The sequence below is a fragment of the Chlorocebus sabaeus genome, chromosome 15 (assembly GCF_047675955.1).
Source record: "Chlorocebus sabaeus isolate Y175 chromosome 15, mChlSab1.0.hap1, whole genome shotgun sequence".
Lineage (NCBI taxonomy): Eukaryota > Metazoa > Chordata > Mammalia > Primates > Cercopithecidae > Chlorocebus > Chlorocebus sabaeus.
Genome location: NC_132918.1, coordinates 55,990,514 through 56,013,430, shown reverse-complemented (window position 1 = coordinate 56,013,430; position 22,917 = coordinate 55,990,514). Strand labels below are relative to the sequence as shown.

At 46.1% G+C, this 22,917-nt stretch overlaps 1 protein-coding gene across 1 annotated transcript in view; it reads left to right on the top strand.

Moving 5' to 3' along the window:
- The window catches only part of EPHB1 (EPH receptor B1), a 453,280-nt gene that overhangs the window by 140,885 nt on the left and 289,478 nt on the right, over positions 1 to 22,917 (top strand). The window contains exon 3 of the mRNA XM_073023598.1: positions 13,968 to 14,649. Coding sequence (XP_072879699.1) covers positions 13,968 to 14,649 — 682 coding nt within the window. The remainder of the gene's footprint in view (positions 1 to 13,967; positions 14,650 to 22,917) is intronic.

Below are 22,917 nucleotides of genomic sequence, written 5' to 3'. Positions count from 1 at the left end.
CAGCATCTAAAGTCCCAGGAAAAAGCGGTCCCCTTAAGTGGATCACACATGGTGGCCACATTCCCACCCAATTGGGAGAACACACAGGATGTGGTGGGGATGTCCTCTCTTGAGGCCAGATGTGGCTTTTTTTCACCCAGAGACTGGGAATTGCCTCCATCCTGAGAATGGGAATGAAGCCAAGAGCTCCTGCCAGAGGCCCCGCCCCTTCCTTCTCCCAAGGCTGGCTCTCTTGTCTCCAAGGCAGCTTTGGCTGGCCCCAGCCAGCATGGCTCATGCTCAGTCAAAACTTCCTGAGCTCATGGAATGAGGAGTCCATTTCCCTAGCCTGTAACCTGGCATGATGGGCCAGCTTGAGGCTGGCCTCTGCTATACGTTCTGAGCAGAAATCCCTCCAAGCTGAAGGGAAATGCCATCAGTCTCTCCCAGGGGTGACTCTCTGCTCGTCTATCAATGGAGTCCAGGCCTGGGCATAGCAGTATTAAGCAGCTGGGGCCTGGGGCCTCCAGCTCCCACCCCTGCCTTGTTCTGCAAGGCCGTGTTGGGCAGCAGTGAGAACCACATTCAATCGACAGCTTAAGATAATCACATGTGTGAGGCACTGCAATAATGGCAGCTGAATACCCTGCCGCCGTTGCCATAGTGACCAGCCAAGCACTGGTTCCCTCCTTTTTTTTTTTTCCTTTCTTGTTTTCTGGACCTCCTTGTTATAGGGCTGGCTGGTGGGGTGGGTGATGAGTTGGGGAAATGGGAAAGGAGAAAAGGGGGAGGAGAGACCCAGGAGGGGCAGCCCATTATACTCTCTTTAAATACCCCAGCTGGAGGTGTTTTAAATCTCAACAGAGACAGAGAGAAACAGTGTCTTAATCCCTAGCTCCCTGTGAATTATTTAAAGGGATCTTGTCAGAAGGATGAATTTGTCACTGTTGCAGTGTCAACAGCAGCAGCAGCTGTCATAATGGCTGAGGACCCCACTCCAGGCAGGGCCTGGTACGCAATACTGCTGCCTGCTGGAGGTTACAGTGGCCCAGGGGCCTATAGATAGGGAGCCCCTGCCCAGACCCAAGCCTGCAGTATTTTCCCTAGCATGCTGGTAGAAACCTGGGTGTGAAATATGCCAGAATGTAAAGGGGTGTGCACCCTTCAGACCTCGTGCCCTGCTGGCCTTGCCCTCTAGTAGTGTGGTTCTATAGTCACAGGGTCTTTAAGCAGTGGACAGAGCTGACCAGCGCTCACACGGCTTTCCGATGGTATGCATACCCAAGGGAGGGCCACGGCCACACCTCAGCTGCCTGCACTTGCACTTGCACACAGACACACACACGCACGCGCATGTATCAGTGATAGATGCACAGGTGCTGATGGACAGACAGAAGAGTCTTAGATCATACACATCACGGAGGGAGAGAGGACTTCCAAGAAAAAAATAACTGACGTGCACTCAGAGAGAGGCTAAGTGTGTGTCTCTAGAGGGCAGATATTCATGATAACTGGCTCGCAAGGGGCTCTTACTGGGGTTTAATTACCTTGCAAGCTTAAGTCACATTTGATCCTCACAATTGCCTTATGAGATAGGTACTATTAGGTCCTATCCCTGTATTGCAGAGGAGGAAGTCGAGGCTCAGAGTAATTTAAATACTTACCCATGGTCACACAGCTGGGTCTGGTGGACTCCAGATCCTGTGAACTTACCCCCAGCTAAGATGGGGATCCCCATGATTCTGGGTTGGGCAAGGTTAGAGCAGTGCTGTTTTTAAACCCCCACCCCTTTTTTGATCATCACAAAAACCTCCTTCCTAGCAATCTGAATATACTCTGCTTGGGGACATTTCCTCCTCCTTGACCTTGTTGCAATATTGTCTGCATTTCTCTACCATCCAAGATTCTGTGGAGCTCTGCTCTTAAATATTGCATTGGGAAACAACATGTATATGTTTGTGATGTTCCAGTTATGTCCCTCACCCCCATCCCCTTGCTGTGATGCATTTCCAGGAGGGCATCTTTGCTGTGAGTTCACAGTTTAGGGATTTCATTGCTTTGTACTGCTACAACATGGAAGCCCTTCCAAGGCACTGGGCTTTCAAAAGAGTCCCCAACCCTGAGTTGGTCACCTTTCTCAATGGAATACCACATCAGGCCATGGTAATGAATGGAGGATGGGGGAGGGGAATTCCTGTCCTCTCAGCCCAGCACGTCTGGGAGGTAAATCAAGCATATTGGAAGGTAAGCTGGTGCTTGCAGCCCTCAGGGGAGCCTTTGAGTAAATCCCTGCCTTGGTTGGTTGGTGTACTAAATGGCAGATCCCTCTGGGCTTGTAGGAATTTATGCCCCACGGACCACATTTTACATTTTAATTAGCCCTCTAGCTTGTCTAATATCCAAACTCTTTCAGGCTTAGTCTACTGTCTATACAGGAGCTTTGTCCTTGGGGTCCAGGCTGATTGGTGGGGAAGGTTTGGTAGTGGTGGCTCCAGCCCAGCCCTGAGCATCTGCTGCCCTGAAGAATCTTTGGCCTCCTGTGGGCTCTGTGAAGTTGTGTGCTGCCCGGGCTCCAGTGGGCTTCTTGTTCAGAGGGGCAGACATCTCCCCGGATTGGGCAATGCCAAGAAAGCTCCATTATGGTCCCACAGGGCACCGTGGCAGCAACTGTTTGCAAAATAGCAGCTTCCCCCAACAGCAGTTTGTACCCAAAAACAGACTGCTGAATGGGACCAGAGCCTGTAAGATGTGTCCAATTTTGTCTCCTTGTGGTCTGAGCTGGTGACTGATAGTGGTCCTGGGATTGCTGGCTTGAGAGAAGAGAGGCTATGATGAAACAGCTCAGAGGAAACCCTGGAGATTCCCAGAGGGAAAGGGAAGGGGACTGGTAGTTGTTTCTCTGTGACTGTAAGGAGAGGGAGTTCAGCATTTTAGTTCCTGCATTCTGCTGACCAAAGGGTAGGATTATTTATATAGGATCTAGATGATTTCCACACCCTGGTGACTCAGCTGGAGGTGGATCCTGAGGTTAACATAATCATGATGATGATCATCATAATAATAATGGCAATAATTGGTACTCAGTGAATGGTAGTTATGTGCAGGCACAGCACTAGATGGGCTCCTTCTGCATCCACGATCTTTCAGTCTTCGTATTACCCTGAAAAGTAAATAGTATTTTGCAAGTGAGGAAACTGAAGCTCAGAAAGTTGTCTGTGATCATAGAGCTGTAACTGGCAGAGGTGGGGTCTGCCTGCCCTGGCAACCTCTACAGCTTCATCTCTTTCAGTGTTTCTCTTGCTGTTTAATCTTCTGTAGCCATGCTGGCATCCTGGCTTTCTCAGCAGTAGGCCAGGCACCTTCTTGCCCTGGGGAACTTGTTCTGGGTGTCCTCTGTGCCTGGGATGCTCCTCCCTCGTGTACCCTCCAGGCTAGCTCCTGTGTTTCATTCAGATCTCAGCTCAAAAGGAGATCTTCCCTGATTACCCCACTGCCAGCTGTCACTCTATTTCCTTTCCTGCTTCTTTGTAGTTGTTAATGCTACCTGACTTTATATTATTCATTTGTTTGTTCATCCTTTGGTTAACTCTATTGGAATATAAGGTCCATGGGGGCAGGGACTTTTTCTCTTATTTACTCCTGTTTCACCAACTCCTAAAATGTTGCTTGGGGCTGCTGTAGTAGATGTTTGACTCTTTATTAAATAAATGAGATAAATGAGTTGGGTTTGAAACAAATCAGAATAGCTGGGATCTTATTAGGCCAACAGAGGCCAAAAGGCCTATTTCAGTTATTTCTATTCCTGTCTTAAATAAAGGTGTCCAGAGGAAGTGCCCCTTTCCAGCCAGGCCCTGTAGAATTGGTTTATTCGTGGAGGTTATAATGACGCAGCATCATGATAGTCATAGGGCATTCTTAGAGGGATGGGCCTGTGTGGGGTGGGGGACATTGCAGCAGTCCAGGGAGGGGCCAATTATCAAAAATCTTTCCAGAATTCTATGCTTGGAACTATCTTCAGAGGCACAGAGTGGAATCAGCTCCAATCTCTCACCTTCATTTTATAGTGGCTCTTCATTTTGACCAGTAATATTATTTCTTAATTTGCTTATCCATCTCATTAATCAGACTTGGTTCCAAATGACCTTTGCCTGTTTCTGAAATTCAAATCCACTCTTGGGGCATAAAGAATGTGTCAGAGTTTCTGAAGGTTGTTCTGGAAGGTAGTGTAGATGGACCAATGGGTAGAGCCCCTGACAATGATTTTAAAAGGGGAACAGTTTATACAGATAAATGAGTTTTGATAGCATGCTTTACATATGCACACACACACACGCATGTGCATGTGCACACACACACAATCAGACAGACTGCAAATAGTCAATATGCACTGTCCAAATGTCAACAGACACTCTAGCAATAGATCTGCAAGCTTTGACTTCCAATAAGCAAGCCTAACAAACCTAGATCTTGGAGAGACCCGAAAGTGTCTTTCTCATACATCAAAGTCATGGTCTGAAAGCCCGAACAAGTACTTTCTAATGGATGTCATTGTTTCCTTTATTATGCTTATCTCAAGGACAGGTGGTCCATTTGTGTCAATAATAGTGCTCTTTCAAAGGCTGTTAATAATCTGTTGGTTGTGCAAGGTTGATTTGTTTCTTCCTTTCACAAAGACAGGTTAGCCTGGTGGCACCTGCAGTAATGAAGGGAGAGAAGTTAAAGAACAGGCCAGGGCCCTGCCCATTGCCTCAGTCTTCCAGGATTTTTTGAGGGCTTGGCACAGGGAATATGGAGCGATACCCAACACAGTCCCAACCTGTAGGATTGGGTTCATGTGGGAGATGGATTTATATTTTAGAAAACTCATATGAGCAAGGGAATTAAGGAGAATGACTGGGAGAGTTACTTGGAGAGTAAAGAAAGTTCAATGATGAAACAGAAGGGGAGGCTGAATAGAAGAGCTATGAAGGAGATAGGAGACGAATTTGGGGGTTAACCTCCTATCATGAGGAGCAAAACAAAACAAAATGGAGAGGGCAGAGTCTAGATTGCTTCCTAGGCATCTGGTACTGGGTGATCAAGGTGTCATTCTCAGATGGAGGTGAGACTGCATCAGGGCTGCAAAGGTCAAGGTGGTGCATCCCAGGTATTTATCAGGAGGCATCCAGCAGGCAGCAGAATATACAAGTCTGGGGTGCTAGGGAGAGGTCAAGTTGGTGATGCACTCCGTGGTGGTTGAAGCCTTGTATGTGGATGAGATCCCCTAGGATAAAAAGTGAGATGAAAATGAAGTGGATTTCACTGGTCCCTGATGTTACTGAATAAAATAGTGTTCCATAATTCCAGTGTTGTGAAGCTAAATGCATGGAATTATTTTTCTTGTTGAAATGAACTAATAAATAAGTCAAAATTTAATTTCCTGTCCTCAAGGAGCTCACAGCCTGGTAGCAGAAACCAAAGTCACACACATGAAGCAATTAAATAATATTTCAAAACAGTATATTATCAAATGCTAAATTGTGTGGAATAAACTCAATCATGCTTTATGCATTCAGAAAAATGGTAGATAAATCTAAGCCAGGGAAAGGATTATGGAGGAAATAAGACTGTAGCCACCTTGAAGGAAGGAGCTGCAAAGAGAATCCAGCCCTGCCATGTACCCACCGCCTGACTTTGATCCTGGTATTGAATGTCTCTGGGCCTTACTTTGCCCATTTGTCAATAAAACATCATGACCAACATGGTCTAGAATGGCTTCCAAGCCACATCTGCCTTTCTCTGGCTTAGTTCAGATGGGATGTGGGTGAGGTAAAAGAAGGGCATCAGGGTCAGTCAGAACATCAGCAACAACACCGAGGGGCAGAAATGGGTATGGGCTCTGTTGTCCAGCTATGAGAAGATATGGCCCTGCTTTGGGCCCTTGACATCTCTTGCCCTGTCTATTGTCTCCATGTTCTGTCCAGGCCGTGAGGTAATGCCAGCCCTAGTGCATTGGTCATGGGAATGCAAGAGACAGGCCAGATGGGAAGATATGGATTGTTCTGGAACAAATGGCACATTGTGGTGATGACATGGGTGTGTTGAACTTGAGGAGCACTTTTGGCCTTTTGACTACCCAACTGACCTCCAGGTTGGAAAATCTAGTAGTCCTGGAATGGGGTCCTGAGCCCAAGATTCTGATACTGTCTTTGGACCACACCCCGATACTCCCCAGGCCCTCATTATCAGTCATAGGGATGCTTCCTTGGCCACCTAGCCCCTCTAGATGCCACCTTTGCCTCAACTTAGGCATCATTCATACACGTTTGATTGAATGAATGATTGGCACTTGGGATACAGGGATAAAGGGATAAGAAGGTCATCCAAGGTACAGAGGATAGAATGAGCAGGGGCATGAAGTCACCATTAACAAGCTACGTGTGGATAATGGAGACCGTGCCAGCATTGTTGGGATATTGAGGTGGGGGTTGGACCAAATAACAGAGGGGTTTTATTTTAAAGCCATATTAAGGTATTATTTACCTGCAATAAATTCACTCACTTTAAGTGTATTAAAATTTTAATCAATTCAGTAATTTTTTGTAAACATATAGAATTTGTAACCCATCACCACAATCTCATTTTAGAACATTTTTTATCACTTCTAAAAATATTCTTTATGCCAGTTTGTAGTCACTCCCCATTTCTCTCTCTGGCCCCAGGCAAATACTAACCTACCTCTCTGTCTGTAGATTTGCCTCTTCTGAACATTTCATGTGTATATAATCACATAGTATGTGGTCTTTTGAGACATACAGTTTTCTTCACTTAACATAATGTTTTAGAGGTTCATCATGTTGCCGTACATACTAGTACTTCATTCCTTTTTATTTTGGAATAGTGTTCCATTGTATGGGCACATCAGATTTTGTTTATGCACTCACCACTTGACAGCAAAGGGTCTTAGGTGACATATTGAAGAGTCCAGCTGAGTCCAGTTCAAGAAAGGAGGACAGCAGTCAGATTAGCATGAGGCAAACATAAAGCTTACTCCTCATATAAAGATGTACAAGAAATGTCCTATACCTTATTTTCTTTTAGTCTAATTATTTCGGATTCTTCTGAGCCCCCTATACCACTGGTTGGTGAGAAGTTCAAGTTCAATTAACGGTTTCTCTTTCCACTAGGACTATGCTCCCACAGGTCTTACTCAGCAAATTCTGGGAAGGCTGCTGTATTGTCCAAAGGCTAGTGGTCCACCTGTAGGTTTTCTGGATGTGAATAAAGTTCTGGAGGTGGCGGTGGCTGCAGTTGATAACTTTGTGTGTACCTAATTTCATGTAGATAAAAGTTTATCTGATAAATTATCCTTGAAGTGGAATTGCTGGGTCAAAGGGTGTATGTAGTCATAATTTTTATAAATAAAACCAAAATTTCCATAGAAGTTGTACAAATTTGCTACTCTTCCATTTGTGTGTCAGAATTCTTATCTTCCATGTCCCCTCCAACACAGTGTGCTATCACATTTTTGTTCTTTGACATCCCCCGAAAAGTATCATAATGTGGCTAATTAACAACTCACACTTTATGAAGAGTGAGATTCAGCATCTTTTCAAATATTTAAGAGCTATATTTGTGTATTTTTTAATGAACAGTTTGTTGATACCTTTTGCACAATTTTCTATCTTGTTATTGACATATGGATTCTCTTTATATATTAGGGGATATTAACACTCTATCTGTGATAAGTGACAAATAATTTTTTTTTCTATCAGGTTTTCTTTCCCCCCCACTTTTAAATTTGCTTATGGCTATTTCTGTCATGCTAGTTTTTAAAATTGTATAGAGATGAATTTATCAATATGTTTGTTTATGGCTTCTGAGTTTCATATCACAATTAGTATACAAAAATTTTCTCCATGGTTTCTTTTAGTGTCTTTGTAGTTTCATTTTTAATGTTTAAATCTTGGATTCACCAGAAATTTATTCTGGAGTAAGGTATAAGTATGGAACAAAAGTTATGTTTTTTTTTCCCCCAGATAGACACCTAATTATCACTACAATTTTTAAAATGATTTACCTTCTTCATATTGATTTCAGTTCTGGCCCACACTTGAAGTACTGAGAGAAGCTGCTGAACTGATTTCTAAAAGATTTCACCAGTTTATACTTCCATCAATAGGCTTGGTCAGTGCCCTTATTCCCACTTTCTTACCAAGACTTGACATTTTATCTTTTAAATTTTTTGCAAATCTGATAAGCAAATCATGGTGTTTTGCTGTTGTTTTAATGGGAGGAGATAATTACAGGAAGGAATACAAGAAGCAATATGTCAAATGCCTAGAAGTGGAGGCTAAGAAGCAGCCATTGAATGGAGATCTTTAGGAAATTGACTTTGGGGCAGGCAGTGCAAATACATTACCAGAACTAGAACCAGCACAGGCTTTGGGTAAAAGAAATTTGGCCCTGAATAGGAAATTGGGCGTCTACAGTGTAGTACATGTAGTACATGCAAGACTGGTAAAATTCCCCCTTTTTTTAAGTAAAGAGAGAGGGAAGAGGTGAGGAATCATCATTCCTAAGGATCTGGGAAGCCCAAAGCCTGGATGGCGAGGCAGGACTGATACCTGAGTGTTCAGGGGACACATGGCCCCTTGAGTCTGTGGCTCAGTGAAGGTCTAGGGATTCTCCCCTAAAGCATCTTTCCAGTTTTTGCTGGTGTGTTCCAACCTACCATCTCTTGCCTGGATACCCACAATGACTTCCAGTTGTCCTGCCCATACACTCAGACTGCCCTTCAAACCAGTCTCTATAGTGCATCAGAGAGAGCTTTTAAAAGCTCAGCTCTGATCACCTGTGTTTTTTCTCCCTAACTCAGCAGCGACTTCTAGTTACACTCAGGATGAAACTCAAAATTCTCAACTGCATTCATCTTACTCTCAGTCCTGTTCCTGCCACCCCCAACTTCTTATGGCTGTCTGTCACACAGCCTTCATTCCTCAATGGCACCAGGCCACTTCTCCTACCATGAGGCCTTTGTACCTGCCTTTGCTGGGCCTGGAGGCTCTGCTCCTACTTTGCTCCCAGAAGGTGCACACTTGTCCTGGCTAACTTCTATCTACCTGTCCCTCTCAGCTTGGAGGGTAATGTTGTTTGGATGTTTGTTCCCTCCCAATCTCATATTAAAGCATGATCTCCAATGTTGGAGGTGTCGCCTAGCAGGAGGTGTTTGGATCATGGTAGGGGATCCCTCATGAATGGCTTGATGCCCTCCTTATGGTAATGAGTGAGTCTCACTCTATTAGTTCACACAGGAGCTGGTGGTTTAAAAGAACCTGGCATCTCTCTTGCTGCCTCTCTCACCATGTGACACGCCTGCTTCTCCTTTACCTTCTTCCATGATTGGAAACTTTCTGAGGCCTCACCAGAAGTAGATCATGGTGCCATGCTTCTTGTACAGGCTGCAGAACTATAAGCCAGATAAACCTCTTTTCGTTATAAATTACCCAGCCTCAGGTATTCCTTTATAGCAACACAAAATGGACTCATACAGAGGGTCTTTCCTGACAATCTTCTGTATATCCGTTGCACCCCCTTGCATGGCTTCCTGTAATTTTCCTTCACAGCAGTTAACACAAATGTAATTATTGGTTATTTTAATAACCATTTTCTAATTTCTGTTTCTCTCACTAGATTATAAGCTTCTTATTGTTATATCCCCAGTGGCTAATGGGATGCCTGGCACAAACCTAACATTCAGTAGACATTTTTTTCATTGATGAATGAATGAGGTATAAATATAAAGCAATGAGACTGATTCCAAATGTTGTAAATGAATGATGTTTGTCTCTCTCTGTTGGGAATGGCATTCTACCCTTATCCCCATTAACCAAAATCTCCTCTTTCTTTAACGCCCCCAGTTCTAATTACCACTTGCTGTGGAAAGTATGTGTACCTCCTGAAGCCCACTCTGATCACTTATATCTTCAACCCCTGCAGAGCTTTCGTTGACAGAAGAATGAAAGAGGCAAAGAAATTAATGGGAAGCTCTGTGATGGCCTTTTCCCAACAACAGGGAGTTATCTTCCTTTCTCTCAGTTTCTTTCTACTCTTTCCCTTTGAATATGCAGCTGAATTTCCTCTAATTTGCTTTGATCACTCCCTTAGGAGCTATCATGGAATCAATCAGATCTGTAGAATTTTACAACTCGGGGTCATCCAGTATGATTTCTCATTTTACAGATAAGAAAACTGAGGCCCAGAGAGGTTAATGTTTGAAACAATTACTTCTGCTGGGTCATAAAATACCAATCAGTGTCATTTTCTAAGATACATTTTCTCAATATCCCAGCTCCATGAGAGTAGAAATCCTCATGCTGCTTGTTTTATTTTATTTCTTTTTTTGAGACAAAGTCTTGCTCGGTCACCCAGTCTGGAGTACAGTGGTGCGAGCATGGCTTACTGCAGCCTTAACCTCCTGGGCTCAAGCGATCCTCTCACTTTAGCCTCCTGAATAGCTGATTCTACAAGCACAAGCCACCAATCTTGGTTAATTTTTTCATTTTTATTTTTGTAGAGATGGGGGTCTCTCTGTGTTGTTGGCCTTGAGTCCTGAGCTCAAGCCATCCTCCCACCTCACCCTTCCAAAGTGCTAGAATTGTAGGCATAAGCCACTGTACCTGGCCTCATTTTGCTTATTTAAATACCTCCTGGTGGTGACTGTCTCAGTGGTAAGGTGAAGCCCATAGGATGGGCTTCCATCCTACTCCCACAGCAGAGCTCCATTAATCTTGGGTGGGTCAGGACTCTGGCTGTGACCAGACCCCCACTCTAAATGGGGCCACATGCTTCACATTGACAGAGGGGCCCCATGGGTGTACTGAGACCCAACGGGAATAATGAGTCATGAGACCTGTTGTGTTTCAACAATTGCAGAAGAGTAAAAAAAAAAAAAAAAGAAAAAAAAAAGAAAAGAAAATTCCTTTCCTCAAAAGTCATATAGGGTCAACTGAGAAAATGTTTTATAACAGCCATGGAAAGAGAGGGAGGTCTAAAAACTTGATCTGAAACATTGTCAGTGACTTCTCCCTGGCTGAAAAAAAATAGGCAAGCAGAGCATAACTTTAATAAACACATTTGATAGAACAAAACACAGTGTTCAAGAAGACAGAAAAAGTGGTTCTTTTACATCTAGAGAATCAATAACAAATTAAGCAAAGTCCAGGTGAGCCTCAACCGTGTGAATTTATACTCCATGCAGGCCACAAAGGTGAGATCTGTCTTCCAGGTTGGCCACATGATGGGACCTGGGCACAGGGAGGTCCATGTGCTGGGCACAAGGCAGGCTGTGAAGGAGCTATGTGGACTGTGGATGCACCACTCCAGGGATGCCCTGCAGCCCCCTCAGGTCTCACTGACTCCTGGGGGAGGTAGGTGCACCAGGGTCAGTGTGCACAGGTTCTTACCTGTTGTGTGGAGGATGTACTAATATGCTATAATATGCCATCTAATTCAGCCAGGGGATTTCCAGAGCTGGAGTAACTCAGGTAAAGAAGAACAAAAAGTCATCCTAGGTAGAAAGCATAAGATAAGAACAGCATAAGAACAGGGTTGGAACTGGGAAACAGAGTTGTGAGTTTGGGGATGTTAGTCCTTGGCATTGCAGAAGGTGGAATGGAGTGGGGGGAGATGCTGGTGGGTTATGAATGGTGTGATTGGAGGTCAAGTGAAAGGTGGAGTGCTGGGTGATATTTGGCCTGGAGCTGAGACTATCCAGGGTAGCGAATCATGATGGCCTGTGTGTCCCAGAACTGTTGCAAGGATACTGGCAGGAGCTGATCTGTTGGTGAGGGACTGGCAGGATTTCAAGTTGGTGAGGGAACTGGCACTCTAGGAGTCCTGGGAGAGGCTGGGGGCCAGGAGGACCCTGGGTTGACTGCAGTTTAGGTGCCTTGGTGGCAGAGGCCCAGACAGCGAGAGTGACCATGAATGAGGTCACTTTACAGACCTGGGCATGCAGGGCCAGCTCTGAATGTGCCCATTTCCCCACCTCCCCACACCATGCCTGTTTTTTGGTTTCCTTCACACAAGTTTAGAGGACAGCCTTGCTTCTATCCACCTGCTATCCACAGGGGGCTTTATTCTTTTCAAGGAGCAATTGCAGTATATTTTCCATGCACACATAATTGGCTTTTAGCTCCGTTAATGAAGAATTCTAGTGTATATATTTAAAGTCCACCACTGTAAATAATAAGCAATTAGCACAGTATTCAAAGATACTGGTATGATTTGGTTACCTTGATCACCACTGCTAAATAGTCAAGGATCCTCATTCATTTTCACTTTAGAAAGTTTAATTTCTTTTCTCTATTTTTTTTTATTCTAGGCAAACAGAATATAAGTTTAAATTTATTCCTGGAAATATTCTCAGTTCTTGAGACCAGGATCTGGAGAGCTACCAGATGTGGGCAGCTTCTTCCTTAACTCCTTTTCTCCAAGCACAAGGAAGAAAGAACGATCCAGCAACTCTTCTTTGACCCCTGCCCTAGAGAGCTCAGTTAAGGAAGCCATGCCTTTAAAGACCCCTCCCGACTCCCCTCCAACCCTCACTGCCTGTTATTGAAGTAATCTTCTAGAAGTTCTTAGGTGATTTTATTTGATCATTCAAAGTATTTTCTACTAGCTTCTCTTGTAATTTCTTTTAGCCATATAAGTATGGGTGAGTTGCATGATGTCTTTTCATCTGTAAATTGGGGATAATAATACCTAGTTCTGAAAGTTGTTGGGAATAGTGAAAGACATCACTTAACACATGTGTTGTTCTTCTCTTTTATTCCAATCTACAAGGCTGTTATAAATGGGAGCTCACTTTTCTAATGTGAATCATGATTGTCTTTCCCTTAAGAAAGTTTCATTATTCACTAAAGTAACACCCTCCAACATTTTCCTCCATCATAGCCTTGCTTGAAATTTGCACACAATAGAGCTTCATTTGCTACATTAGGGGTTCTTCTTAGCAGCCTTCACTTTTACCAGTTTTATAGTCTAGGTCTTTGTGTTAGTCCACTCTTGCATTGCTGTAAAGAAACAACTGAGCTGAATAATTTATAAAGAAAAGAGGTTTAACTTGTTCATAGTTCTGCAGACTGAACATGAAACATAGTGCCAGCATCTACTTCTCCTGAGGGCCTCAGGAAGCTTCCACTCATGGCAGGCCAGGGGAGCCAGCATGTCACATGGCGAGAGATGAAGCAAGAGAGAGAGAAGGGGGAGCTCCCAGATTCTTTTAAACAGCCAGATGTCACTCATCACCAAAGGGATGGTGCTAAACCGTTCATGAGGGATCTGCCTCCATGATCAAATCACCTCCCACCAGGCCCCACCTCCAACATTGGGAATCACATTTCACATGAGATTTGGAGGAGAGAAACATCCAAACCATATCAGTCTTTCAAATAGATAGATGTTATGGAAAAAAAGTTTATGAGAATCTAAGTTTGTTGAGAAACCCTGAAAAGCTTTAAATTCATGTGCTTTACAGAGACATAAAGGAATTTCACCACAATAAAGAAATTAGGTTCAAAGATGGGGATTTCCAAAGTGTGGGTGTCAAGTAATTGTACCTCTAATCCACAGATTGGCTTTCAGAGCAGGGACTGTGGAAGTGAGGAAGAAAGTCTCTGCCATCACATGGGCTGAAAGCTGCATGTTGTCCCCATGGATGTAATAAGCCAGTCACAGAATGAGCATTATGGGTTAGGCAAGGGACAGCTTTCTTGAATGAAGTGTGTTATATTTTGGGATGGGCTGCAAAGAAATATGAAGTTTTCTTATAAGATTTTTAAAATCAAGTTGCGCTTAGATGTCTTCATTTCTCAAGTCAACGTGCTGAACTGGTGAGCTCTTAAGGCCCCTTAGCCCCAGGATTCTCCTCTGCTATGCCTATTTTTGTATTCTCACTCTCTATTTTGTGTTTTTGCATGTGTGTACCTGTGGCCCGCTATGTACAGTGGGAAGAAGTCAGTGGCTATGATGAAAACCTGAACACCATCCGCACCTACCAGGTGTGCAATGTCTTCGAGCCCAACCAGAACAATTGGCTGCTCACCACCTTCATCAACCGGCGGGGGGCCCATCGCATCTACACAGAGATGCGCTTCACTGTGAGAGACTGCAGCAGCCTCCCTAATGTCCCAGGATCCTGCAAGGAGACCTTCAACTTGTATTACTATGAGACTGACTCTGTCATTGCCACCAAGAAGTCGGCCTTCTGGTCTGAGGCCCCCTACCTCAAAGTAGACACCATTGCTGCAGATGAGAGCTTCTCCCAGGTGGACTTTGGGGGAAGGCTGATGAAGGTAAACACAGAAGTCAGGAGCTTTGGGCCTCTTACTCGGAATGGTTTTTACCTCGCTTTTCAGGATTATGGAGCCTGTATGTCTCTTCTTTCTGTCCGTGTCTTCTTCAAAAAGTGTCCCAGCATTGTGCAAAATTTTGCAGTGTTTCCAGAGACCATGACAGGGGCAGAGAGCACATCTCTGGTGATCGCTCGGGGCACATGCATCCCCAACGCAGAGGAAGTGGACGTGCCCATCAAACTCTACTGCAACGGGGATGGGGAATGGATGGTGCCCATTGGGCGATGCACCTGCAAGCCTGGGTATGAGCCTGAGAACAGCGTGGCATGCAAGGGTAAGCTCTGGAGCCTCTGCTTCCTGCCCACCTATGGCAGGGCCAGATCTGCAAGTTTTCTCCACTAATAATTCTGGGTCATACAGGAACAGAAAAGAGTCTAATGGCTTATTATAAAGCTCTGAGGACTCCTATTCCTAGTGCTAGGCCTGATGATTTTCCAATCATGTCCAACCAGATTGTCCATATTTATTATTCATGGTGAGAGGAAGAGATGGGGAGAATTTCAAACAGTGGAAAATAACTTAATAACCAGTGCATAATATTTAGTGTTGAAGTGTTGAATTTATATCTCTCTCTCCTCTCTCTCTCTGTCTCTCTCTCTCTCTCTCTCTCACACACACACACACACACACACACACACACACACCCCTATATCCTGCATCCAGCCCTAAGCTCTGTGGCTGGAGACTGTGGAATTTGGGTTGCCATGGACAATTCACTCAAGGGTAATTGAGAAGTGACTGAATTTGGAAAATATTTTAGTTCATTTCAGTCCAGCTCCCACAGCACTCAACTTGGTACTGAACCCATGTAGCTCATTAACTCAAAGCCCTCTGGCTTGGCTGTCTTTCTCTAGGGGCTCATTGCCAGGCCCTGGAAGGAGATGAAACTATTGGAATGGGAGTGGGGCTGTATCATGTATTGTATTAACTTTTGCTTCTAAATGACACAGAGTGATGCAAACTTTGCAGTTTGAGAGTGTCAGGATACTATGTGCTCATATTAGCCATCACTAACACTAACCCTAGAAAGCCCATATTCAACATGTGGCAATAAATGTGCTGAACTGGCTGCAGGCTCAGTCTGCTCTGGGAGTGAATAGAAGGATCTGGAGGCCCCACAGCTTATGCATTGTCTAAGTGCATGGAAGCTGAACGTGGGGGGAATCCAGGGTTGGGGAAGAGAAGACTGCTTTCCCTTATTAAATTTTGCTTGGAACCTTCAAAGGTCCTGATTCTTTTACAAGGAAGCCTTCCTATATGGACCTCAGAAATGACCACCTTAACCTTAATGAACCCTCAGGGTTGCCCTTAGTCCTTTGGGGCTTAGAGGCTGCATTAGCAACTTATTCTCTGTTGTGAGCCTCCTGCCCGCTTCCCTCTCTGATGTCACCCCCACCCTGCCTGAGCACCAGACCAGCCTATGCCAGTTTACTTCCCCTCTTACCTTGCTTCCCAGACACCTGCGGGTGAAGTGCCAAGCACAGGCTTGTAGTACCATCAGCTCTGCAATCCTTTGGACTCAGCTAATTGCCTGGGCCAGAACACTCACACAGCCTTTCTGAGGCCTGCTGAGAGTAGGGAGCTGCACCTTTGTGTCTTTATTGGATTTCTTGGTCCTGGTACCCATGATGGATGGTGTGGAAACAGAGGAGAGAGAGTGCCAGATCCCAGATCCAGTGATGAATCAACGTTGACAGTTTTAAAACCATCCCAGCCTGGTCCCACAGTCCTCCTCTTTGTGCCATTGGTTGGGATGGGTCACTATCTTTGCCATTTGTCTGGATCTAAGTGGGGACCAAGGCACCAGGCTGAGTTATTAAAGGCACAGGTGCAGCAGCTATCTGGCATGCTCACAGCAGTGCATTGTGGGTGATTTCTCTGGTTTTCAGAGGGCTGCCACACCACACTTGCTGGCAGGGGCACTCTCATTTTTCTCATTACATTCTGAGCAGAATGGCAGGAACCAGAGCTAGCATTATTGGTTCTGATTTAATTGGGTCTCTGGGAACAGGCTTTCATTTCTTTGGGCTAATTGGAACTTTTCTTTTTTAGAGGGTTCTGCTGTCCATGTAGTTTGTCAGCTACCTCCTGTGGCTGTCCTGAGAGGGCCTGTGAGGACAAATATGTAAATCCAAATTGTTTCTTTCCATTTCTCCTTCCCAGTCTCAATCCCCTCCTGAGTTTTGTTGGACATTTCTAATCTCTAGCTATTGTGAACATGGCTTGACTTTACAAACTACTTACTGCAAACTCATTGGAGGGTAGAGGAAATGGGGAACCCATGGCACCATCACTTGGCCACTTCAGAGGCACAGGAAGCCACATTTCTGAGAGTGGAGAGTGGCATCATGGGTCTTGTGGCCCAGCATCCTGGCCAAGGTCAGTGCCCTGGAAGGGAAGAGAAGGGCTTCTTGCCCTTGTCTCAAGAACTTTCAGTTGAATCCCCTGAAATCTTTGCCCTTAACTCTGCTGATAACTGGACTCTGACGGCTGGCAAGGGGACCTTCAGTCAAAAATGGTGATCTTGGGAAGACTCTGCACTCTTTGGTGGGGGTTGGGAAGTGCACGTGGAGGTACTTGTTACTGGTCTCCATGGTGTGTCTTCAGGGAAAGGCTTTCCACTCATTTTTGGTGCTCACGGAGTGCTGCCAGATGGACACGGTGGCCGTTCACAATGGTTTTGGTGTAGCCCACTTAGCACAATCATCATGAGGGCAGAAGCAGGGAAAATGGTGGATAACAGAGAATTGCAGTTGAGACACAGTGAGCCTTCAACAGCTAGCTCTCTCCCAACACAGCCCTGAGAATTGGTGTCCTCTGAGCCCAGCTGGGCCAAATGCTGATGGTTCTATGATTCATACAGCTGTGCTGATTTGATACATCTTTTCTGCATATGTGAAACTGGGACTTTGTAGGGTGGCAGAAATAATAATCCCTCTGCTTCTGGTTCTATGCTATTTTTCCTGGAAGAACAGACTTTCATTATGGCCAGGGAACCGTATTTTCTTGGCTTTCACTTTGCTTCTGCAAAACTGTCTCCTGTCAAAGTCATGGTGACCAGTCGCTTGGCTGTGCAGAGGCACCTGGAGACCAATTAGACAGCACAGCCAGCAAAGAGTGGTCCTGGCCTAGAGCTGTTTCTGTTGTGAAGAGCGTGGGTGGTGAGAAGAGAAGAGGTGAGAGGGGAGTAAAGGAAGCCATGGGGAGAACTTGTGCATTAGAATGTGTGGCAAGCGGCTCATGCATTTTCCAGAGGGCTCCTTGGCCTAAGGCCTGTTCCTGACATCCTTTCTGTACACACAGGCTGGTCCCATCAGGCAGAGTCACATCGGCCTTTTGACCTCATCTCACTAGTGACTCTGACTTCATCATGCATTTGTCTTTATAAAATTGTTAATTACTAGGAAAATGGCCCATCTACCCCAATTTCAAGTTGTGCTCATAGTGTAGCGGATTAATGAGAAATCATAGCTTTGTCTTCACTTCTCCCCTCTTCCCTGCTGAGGTTGGTGGCTAAGTCTATTCTCTGTGTAGGTCCCGTGCTGCCTGGTTCTTCCTGTGCCAGGGAGGCCGAGTTGACTCTCAGCAGACCCTCTCTCTCTCTCTCTGCTGTGTAGCCTAAAATATTGCCTTAGCTGAAGTTGGACTGCAGGGAGGATGGGGAAGAGACTGGGGCTGTTAGAAGGAACCTGGCAGGGGCAGGCTCCTTATCTATGTGCTAGAAGCTTGGGGCCTGCAGTATCCCATAAGGATGTCCATGGAGGTGTCTCAGAAATAGGCAGACAAGATATGACTGTTATGTCTTCTGTGACAGGCCCTGAGTGGCCAGATCCTAGCTGGAGCACTGTGCCTGTGCGCCCATGGATCCGTTCTTCCCATGGATCCGTTCTTCCCCTGAGTGCTGCCTGAGGGCTTGGCTTTCCCTCCCAGGACATAGTCCTTGGAGTTTCCAGAAGAAGCTGCTTCATTAGGCTGCCTCTTTAGCCACACTGGGGACTCAGAAAATGACAATGCTATGCATAATTCTCCCTGCCATCCTCTCTTACCTCTGCCCCTGCCCCAGGTTGACCTTAGCTTGCTATTACAGAGGGCACACGCCAACTTATGGTGCCTAGGCCTTCATTGTCTGGGGCTGTCATGCACAGGAGGTGCAGGTGGATGAAAGAGGAAGGGGGTATGCTTGGGTGGAAGAGACCTAACCTAGACATAGGGGCTGGTTTTAGTCTTGGCTCTGCTGAGAACTTGCTGCGTGGTTTTAGGTAAGTCCCTTTCCATTGACAGTCATATCTTCTCTGCCTATTTCTCAGAGTGTGCGAAAACGGATATGAGAATATTTTCTAAGCCATGCCATGCTACATATTGCTAGGTGTCATTGTCCTTAAGCTCTGAATCATCCTTGTTAAGAAAATAAGATTCTGGGATGAAGATGGCATGGGACTCCCCCGTCCAGAGACACAGGTCAGCAGGAATCCTGAATTCCCAGTCATCACCTTCCTGCACCTGCCCAGGCCCAGTTCCATGACCACCAAGTGGTGACAACTGAAAACAGCAAAAAGGAATAAGCCACTGTTCCTCAACTGATCAAAGGGCCAGTTAACGCATGTTTGAGTGCTGTGGCTCACATGGCCTGCCTTGAGGCAGGTGGTCTAGGCAGGTGGTCTTCGTGAAATGAAGGACCAAGTGGAGAGAGAAGACTCTCCAAGCCCAGGAGAGCCATGGTCTTCAGAACCAGCAATTTTTGACCCCAGGGCAGGCATGAGAACCCTCAGAAAGGTTTTACAAAGTGGCATCCCCAGTTGCCTCCTTCTGAGTTGGTGATAAGTCTTGTATACAGCCCAAACATGGGAATTTTAAAAAAATCCAAGAACCCCAGCTCTAAGCAGCAGACAGGACCATCTATGTGGCTAGTGTCCAGAAGAAAGGGACCCCAGAGTAGGTCAGTGAAGATATTCTTGGGTTTCTGGGATTTGTAGACAGGATGAACCCGGATGCCTCAGGGGATGAAGAAGGAGTCTGGGAGAGAGAACTGCAGGAGCAGGCTGACAGCTGGGTAAACCAAGAGCAAGGCCTACAGGCCACCAGGAGGAAGGTATCCAGAGCATCACTACCGCTTGAGTAAAGGCTGGGGGCTGGGGAAAGCCATACAGGGCAGCCCTGAACAACCCAGAGTATCAACATGATGGCACAGCTAATAAAGCCCAAAAGGGGCTCTTGGCAGGGAAAAGAGGGGCAGATGCTGAGGACTGACTGTCTGGGTGTTACAGAAACAAACTTCCCTGCAGCTAGCCAGCACCAGCTGGGTCCCTAGGTACTGTCTTAAGAATGCCAGGGGTGCCACTACTGGTCCCAGCAGCATGGTCAAACCTGTAGGACTCCTATTTTCCGCTCAGTCCTACAGATTAGGGCTGGCAGTGAGGATGCGTGACTTCAACTTGGAATCTGTGTGGGTTTTCTAGAGGACTCTCAGATCGCCTATGATCATTCTGACTCTGGACATTGGTGGGGCCTTTACAACTCTAACAGAAGAATAGAACAGCTCTCGATGTGCCTGTCTTCCCATTTAGTGTCTCTCTGCAAGTTATGGCTGGTGATCCCACCTGCGCTGCCTTCGGTTCTCCTCTTGTCAGACACTTGCTTGCCCTCTCCCTGAAGGTCTCCCCTCCTTCCGGCTGCTGCTTCACTCCTCCCCCTTCTCCAAGTGGGGTCTTTTTTCTTTAGTAAAAAAACCTACATGTAAATTCCTTCATGCCTGGAAACCCAAGGGATGTTTTGAACCTTTCAACAGTTTCTGCACCTTTGTCAGCTTGAGCAGCTGAGATGAGCCACTTTATAAGCCTGGGGGAGTTGAGATGAAAATTTTGCAGGATTTGAAAGTGGAAAAAATACGTCTAATTTAGCTCTTCTTGGAAAGAGGTTTTCAGGGCCTGCTTCCATCTCCCTTAGGGTTGCTGGTCCCAGCTCCGGGCTCCCTCTGCCTCCTAATCCTGAGCTGCTGAAAGAGAAGGTGAAGAACACGAAGGAGTGTGTGTGTGTGTGTGTATGTGTGTGGTGTGTGTGTGTGTGGTGTGTGTGAGAGGCCTCAGTGCTGGAAGCCACATTCGAGAGCTCCTCTGCTCTCTCGGTCTCATCAGCGGTTGGCTGGTGAGTGAGGGGGAAACCACAGCCCAGACAGCCTCCTCTCGAGCCCCAGGGAGACTGGTTCTGTTCAGGACCAGGGGAGGCCAGGGTCATTAACACCGCAGCCCTGTAACATGAGCTTCATAATAGGATTTCCCAACAGGCTATTTCATTTAGAAACCTCTCAGGCCTCCTCTGCTCCTCGTGGTGGCCCTGCCCAGCGACCCCCAGAGAGGAATCAGATGTAACTGGCTGTCTGTAATCGACTGTGACACCGGCATGAGCAACAGCACAGGGAGCTGGAAGGATGCCCCTCTGTAGCATGGACTCCAGGATGCCGGGTTCTGGAGATGGCAGAGGATGGCAAGCGGGAGTTTCAGTTCCAAACTCCCTTGTACTCTGTATCGTCAGCCTTTCTGCCTTTGAGACACAGGGCTAGAAGCATCCAAATTCCACTGGTGTTGAGCAGATAATCGTGAATCTTCCAGGCCATTGTTAGAGCTACTGATCACGATTTGGCAGCGTCCCATGCATGAGAGCTGCCCTAGGTGGATTTTGTTTGAACTTGGTCATCCACGACTTAATATTTATGTATTATCAAAGATGATGACAGAGACATCATATGGTTATTACTGAGGTGGGGTGGGTAGTGGGAACATCACCACATCAGGAGTCTAATAGGGGCCCTAATGCCACCATTTTCGTCACCAACATCTGCCCGTGAAGACCTCTGGGGTCTGAGACTGCTGGAGTGAGTGGTGTGGGGATGCTGAGAGACTGCCTCATTTTTCCACAGAGAGGGGTCTGCCAGGGAGCATTTTTGGGCACCAGTCTGGAGAGCCATGGCTAGTTAATGTTAGCATTGGGATTAGAACTCAAGTCTAGGGAGGCCACTGTCTGTCTCCACTTCTGAGACTAGATTTTGCTAAAAATAGCCATCCTTTAAAGCACACCATGTATTTTGATGAATATCGAACTTCTCTCAACTGTCTCTCACAAATGACTCTCTGTCCTGTGTTTTTATACCTTATTTCTTCTGGGAATTCTGGTGGTTCTGTGGTTACACATTTCTGCACTGTCCCTCTGCACAGGACTCCATGTCCACTATCACCATCTCCTTTTTAATCCCACTAGGGGCAGCTCTATCTCTTCAGAGAGCTCTGACATGTTAAGCTGCTTATGAACCATCCAGATAGTACACAGCCCCTCAGAGGGCGATCGCAGGCTCACCAGGGAAGAAAAGGCTCTGAGGTTTTGTGCTTACAGGAAAGGGCAGAGGGAGGGAAGGGAGCTGCGGACTGAGGGATTGTGTGTCTCTTATTTGTATCAAGGGCCCGGCATGGGCCTGTGAGGGCTGTATCCTAGCTCCGTCAGGGCTGTTGTCAGACTTATCCTTTGCTTTCGGTCCCCATCTCTCGCTGTGGTTGGACAGTGCCTTTCTGCAGAATTTGAGCACACACATCTGCACAATTTTTTCTTTTTTTTTTTGCATGGACGGAGACTCACCACTTTTCAGTTTGAAACATGGAGATGAAAAATTATACTGATTCAAGCTTGCCTGCAGTGTGGTCTTTTGGTTTTGGGCCCTCAGGAGCTCTGGGAGTCTGAGTTCTGTTTCCACTGCTTTTGGCCATTGATGAGTTGCGTTGACAGGGCCTTAAGACCTGGGTCTCAGGTCTCCCTCCATGCAGTAGGGTGAAGAAGACTGGAAAGAGCCGCTTCAGGGCTGTTGCAAATGGAGAAGGAATGCACCTCAAACACTGACAAACCACCTAGGAACAAGCCTTATTTTGCCAACAGGGCTTTGACAGGCATGTTGAGAGAGGTGCAACCTTGCCTTTCCCTAGGAGAAGGGTCTCTGGCTGTGAATGTTCAGTCTAAACAAAGAGCTTGAGTGCTCTGGGAAGGCTGTTGAGCCCCCAGTTTTGTTTCAAGGGCCAGTTAATAATACTGAGCAGGCAAAGTCTGGGGAGATGTGGTTTAGTCCAGAAGAGTATGGCTAGGTCTGATTTGGGTCCCAGAAGCCATCCATGAGGCAGAGAGTATCTCATCTTCCTATGTACCCACCTAGCTTGCTGCAGGATGAGTCTGTGAAGCTGCAGGTATGTTGGACTCATCCTCTTGTGTTTGCATGGCCAGGGAGGCCAGGAAGAAATGAGCTTAGCTACAATAGGGCCCTGGAGAGGTTGGTGAGAAGGAGGCATTGTTGAGAGCCTCAGGAAGCCTCCCGGAATCACTGGGCGTACATTTGGGCCAGCAAGGCCTAACCCAGCCCTAATGAGTCTTTTCATTGAGGGTAGGACCTAGTTAATTAGAAAGGCTGCAGAAGGAAACAGGCATTTTGGTTTCTGGCTTTTCCCTGGCCTCTATCTGGAGTAGCTTACTCACCTTCAGGGTCCCTGCATCAGCACACATTCCTGGTCAG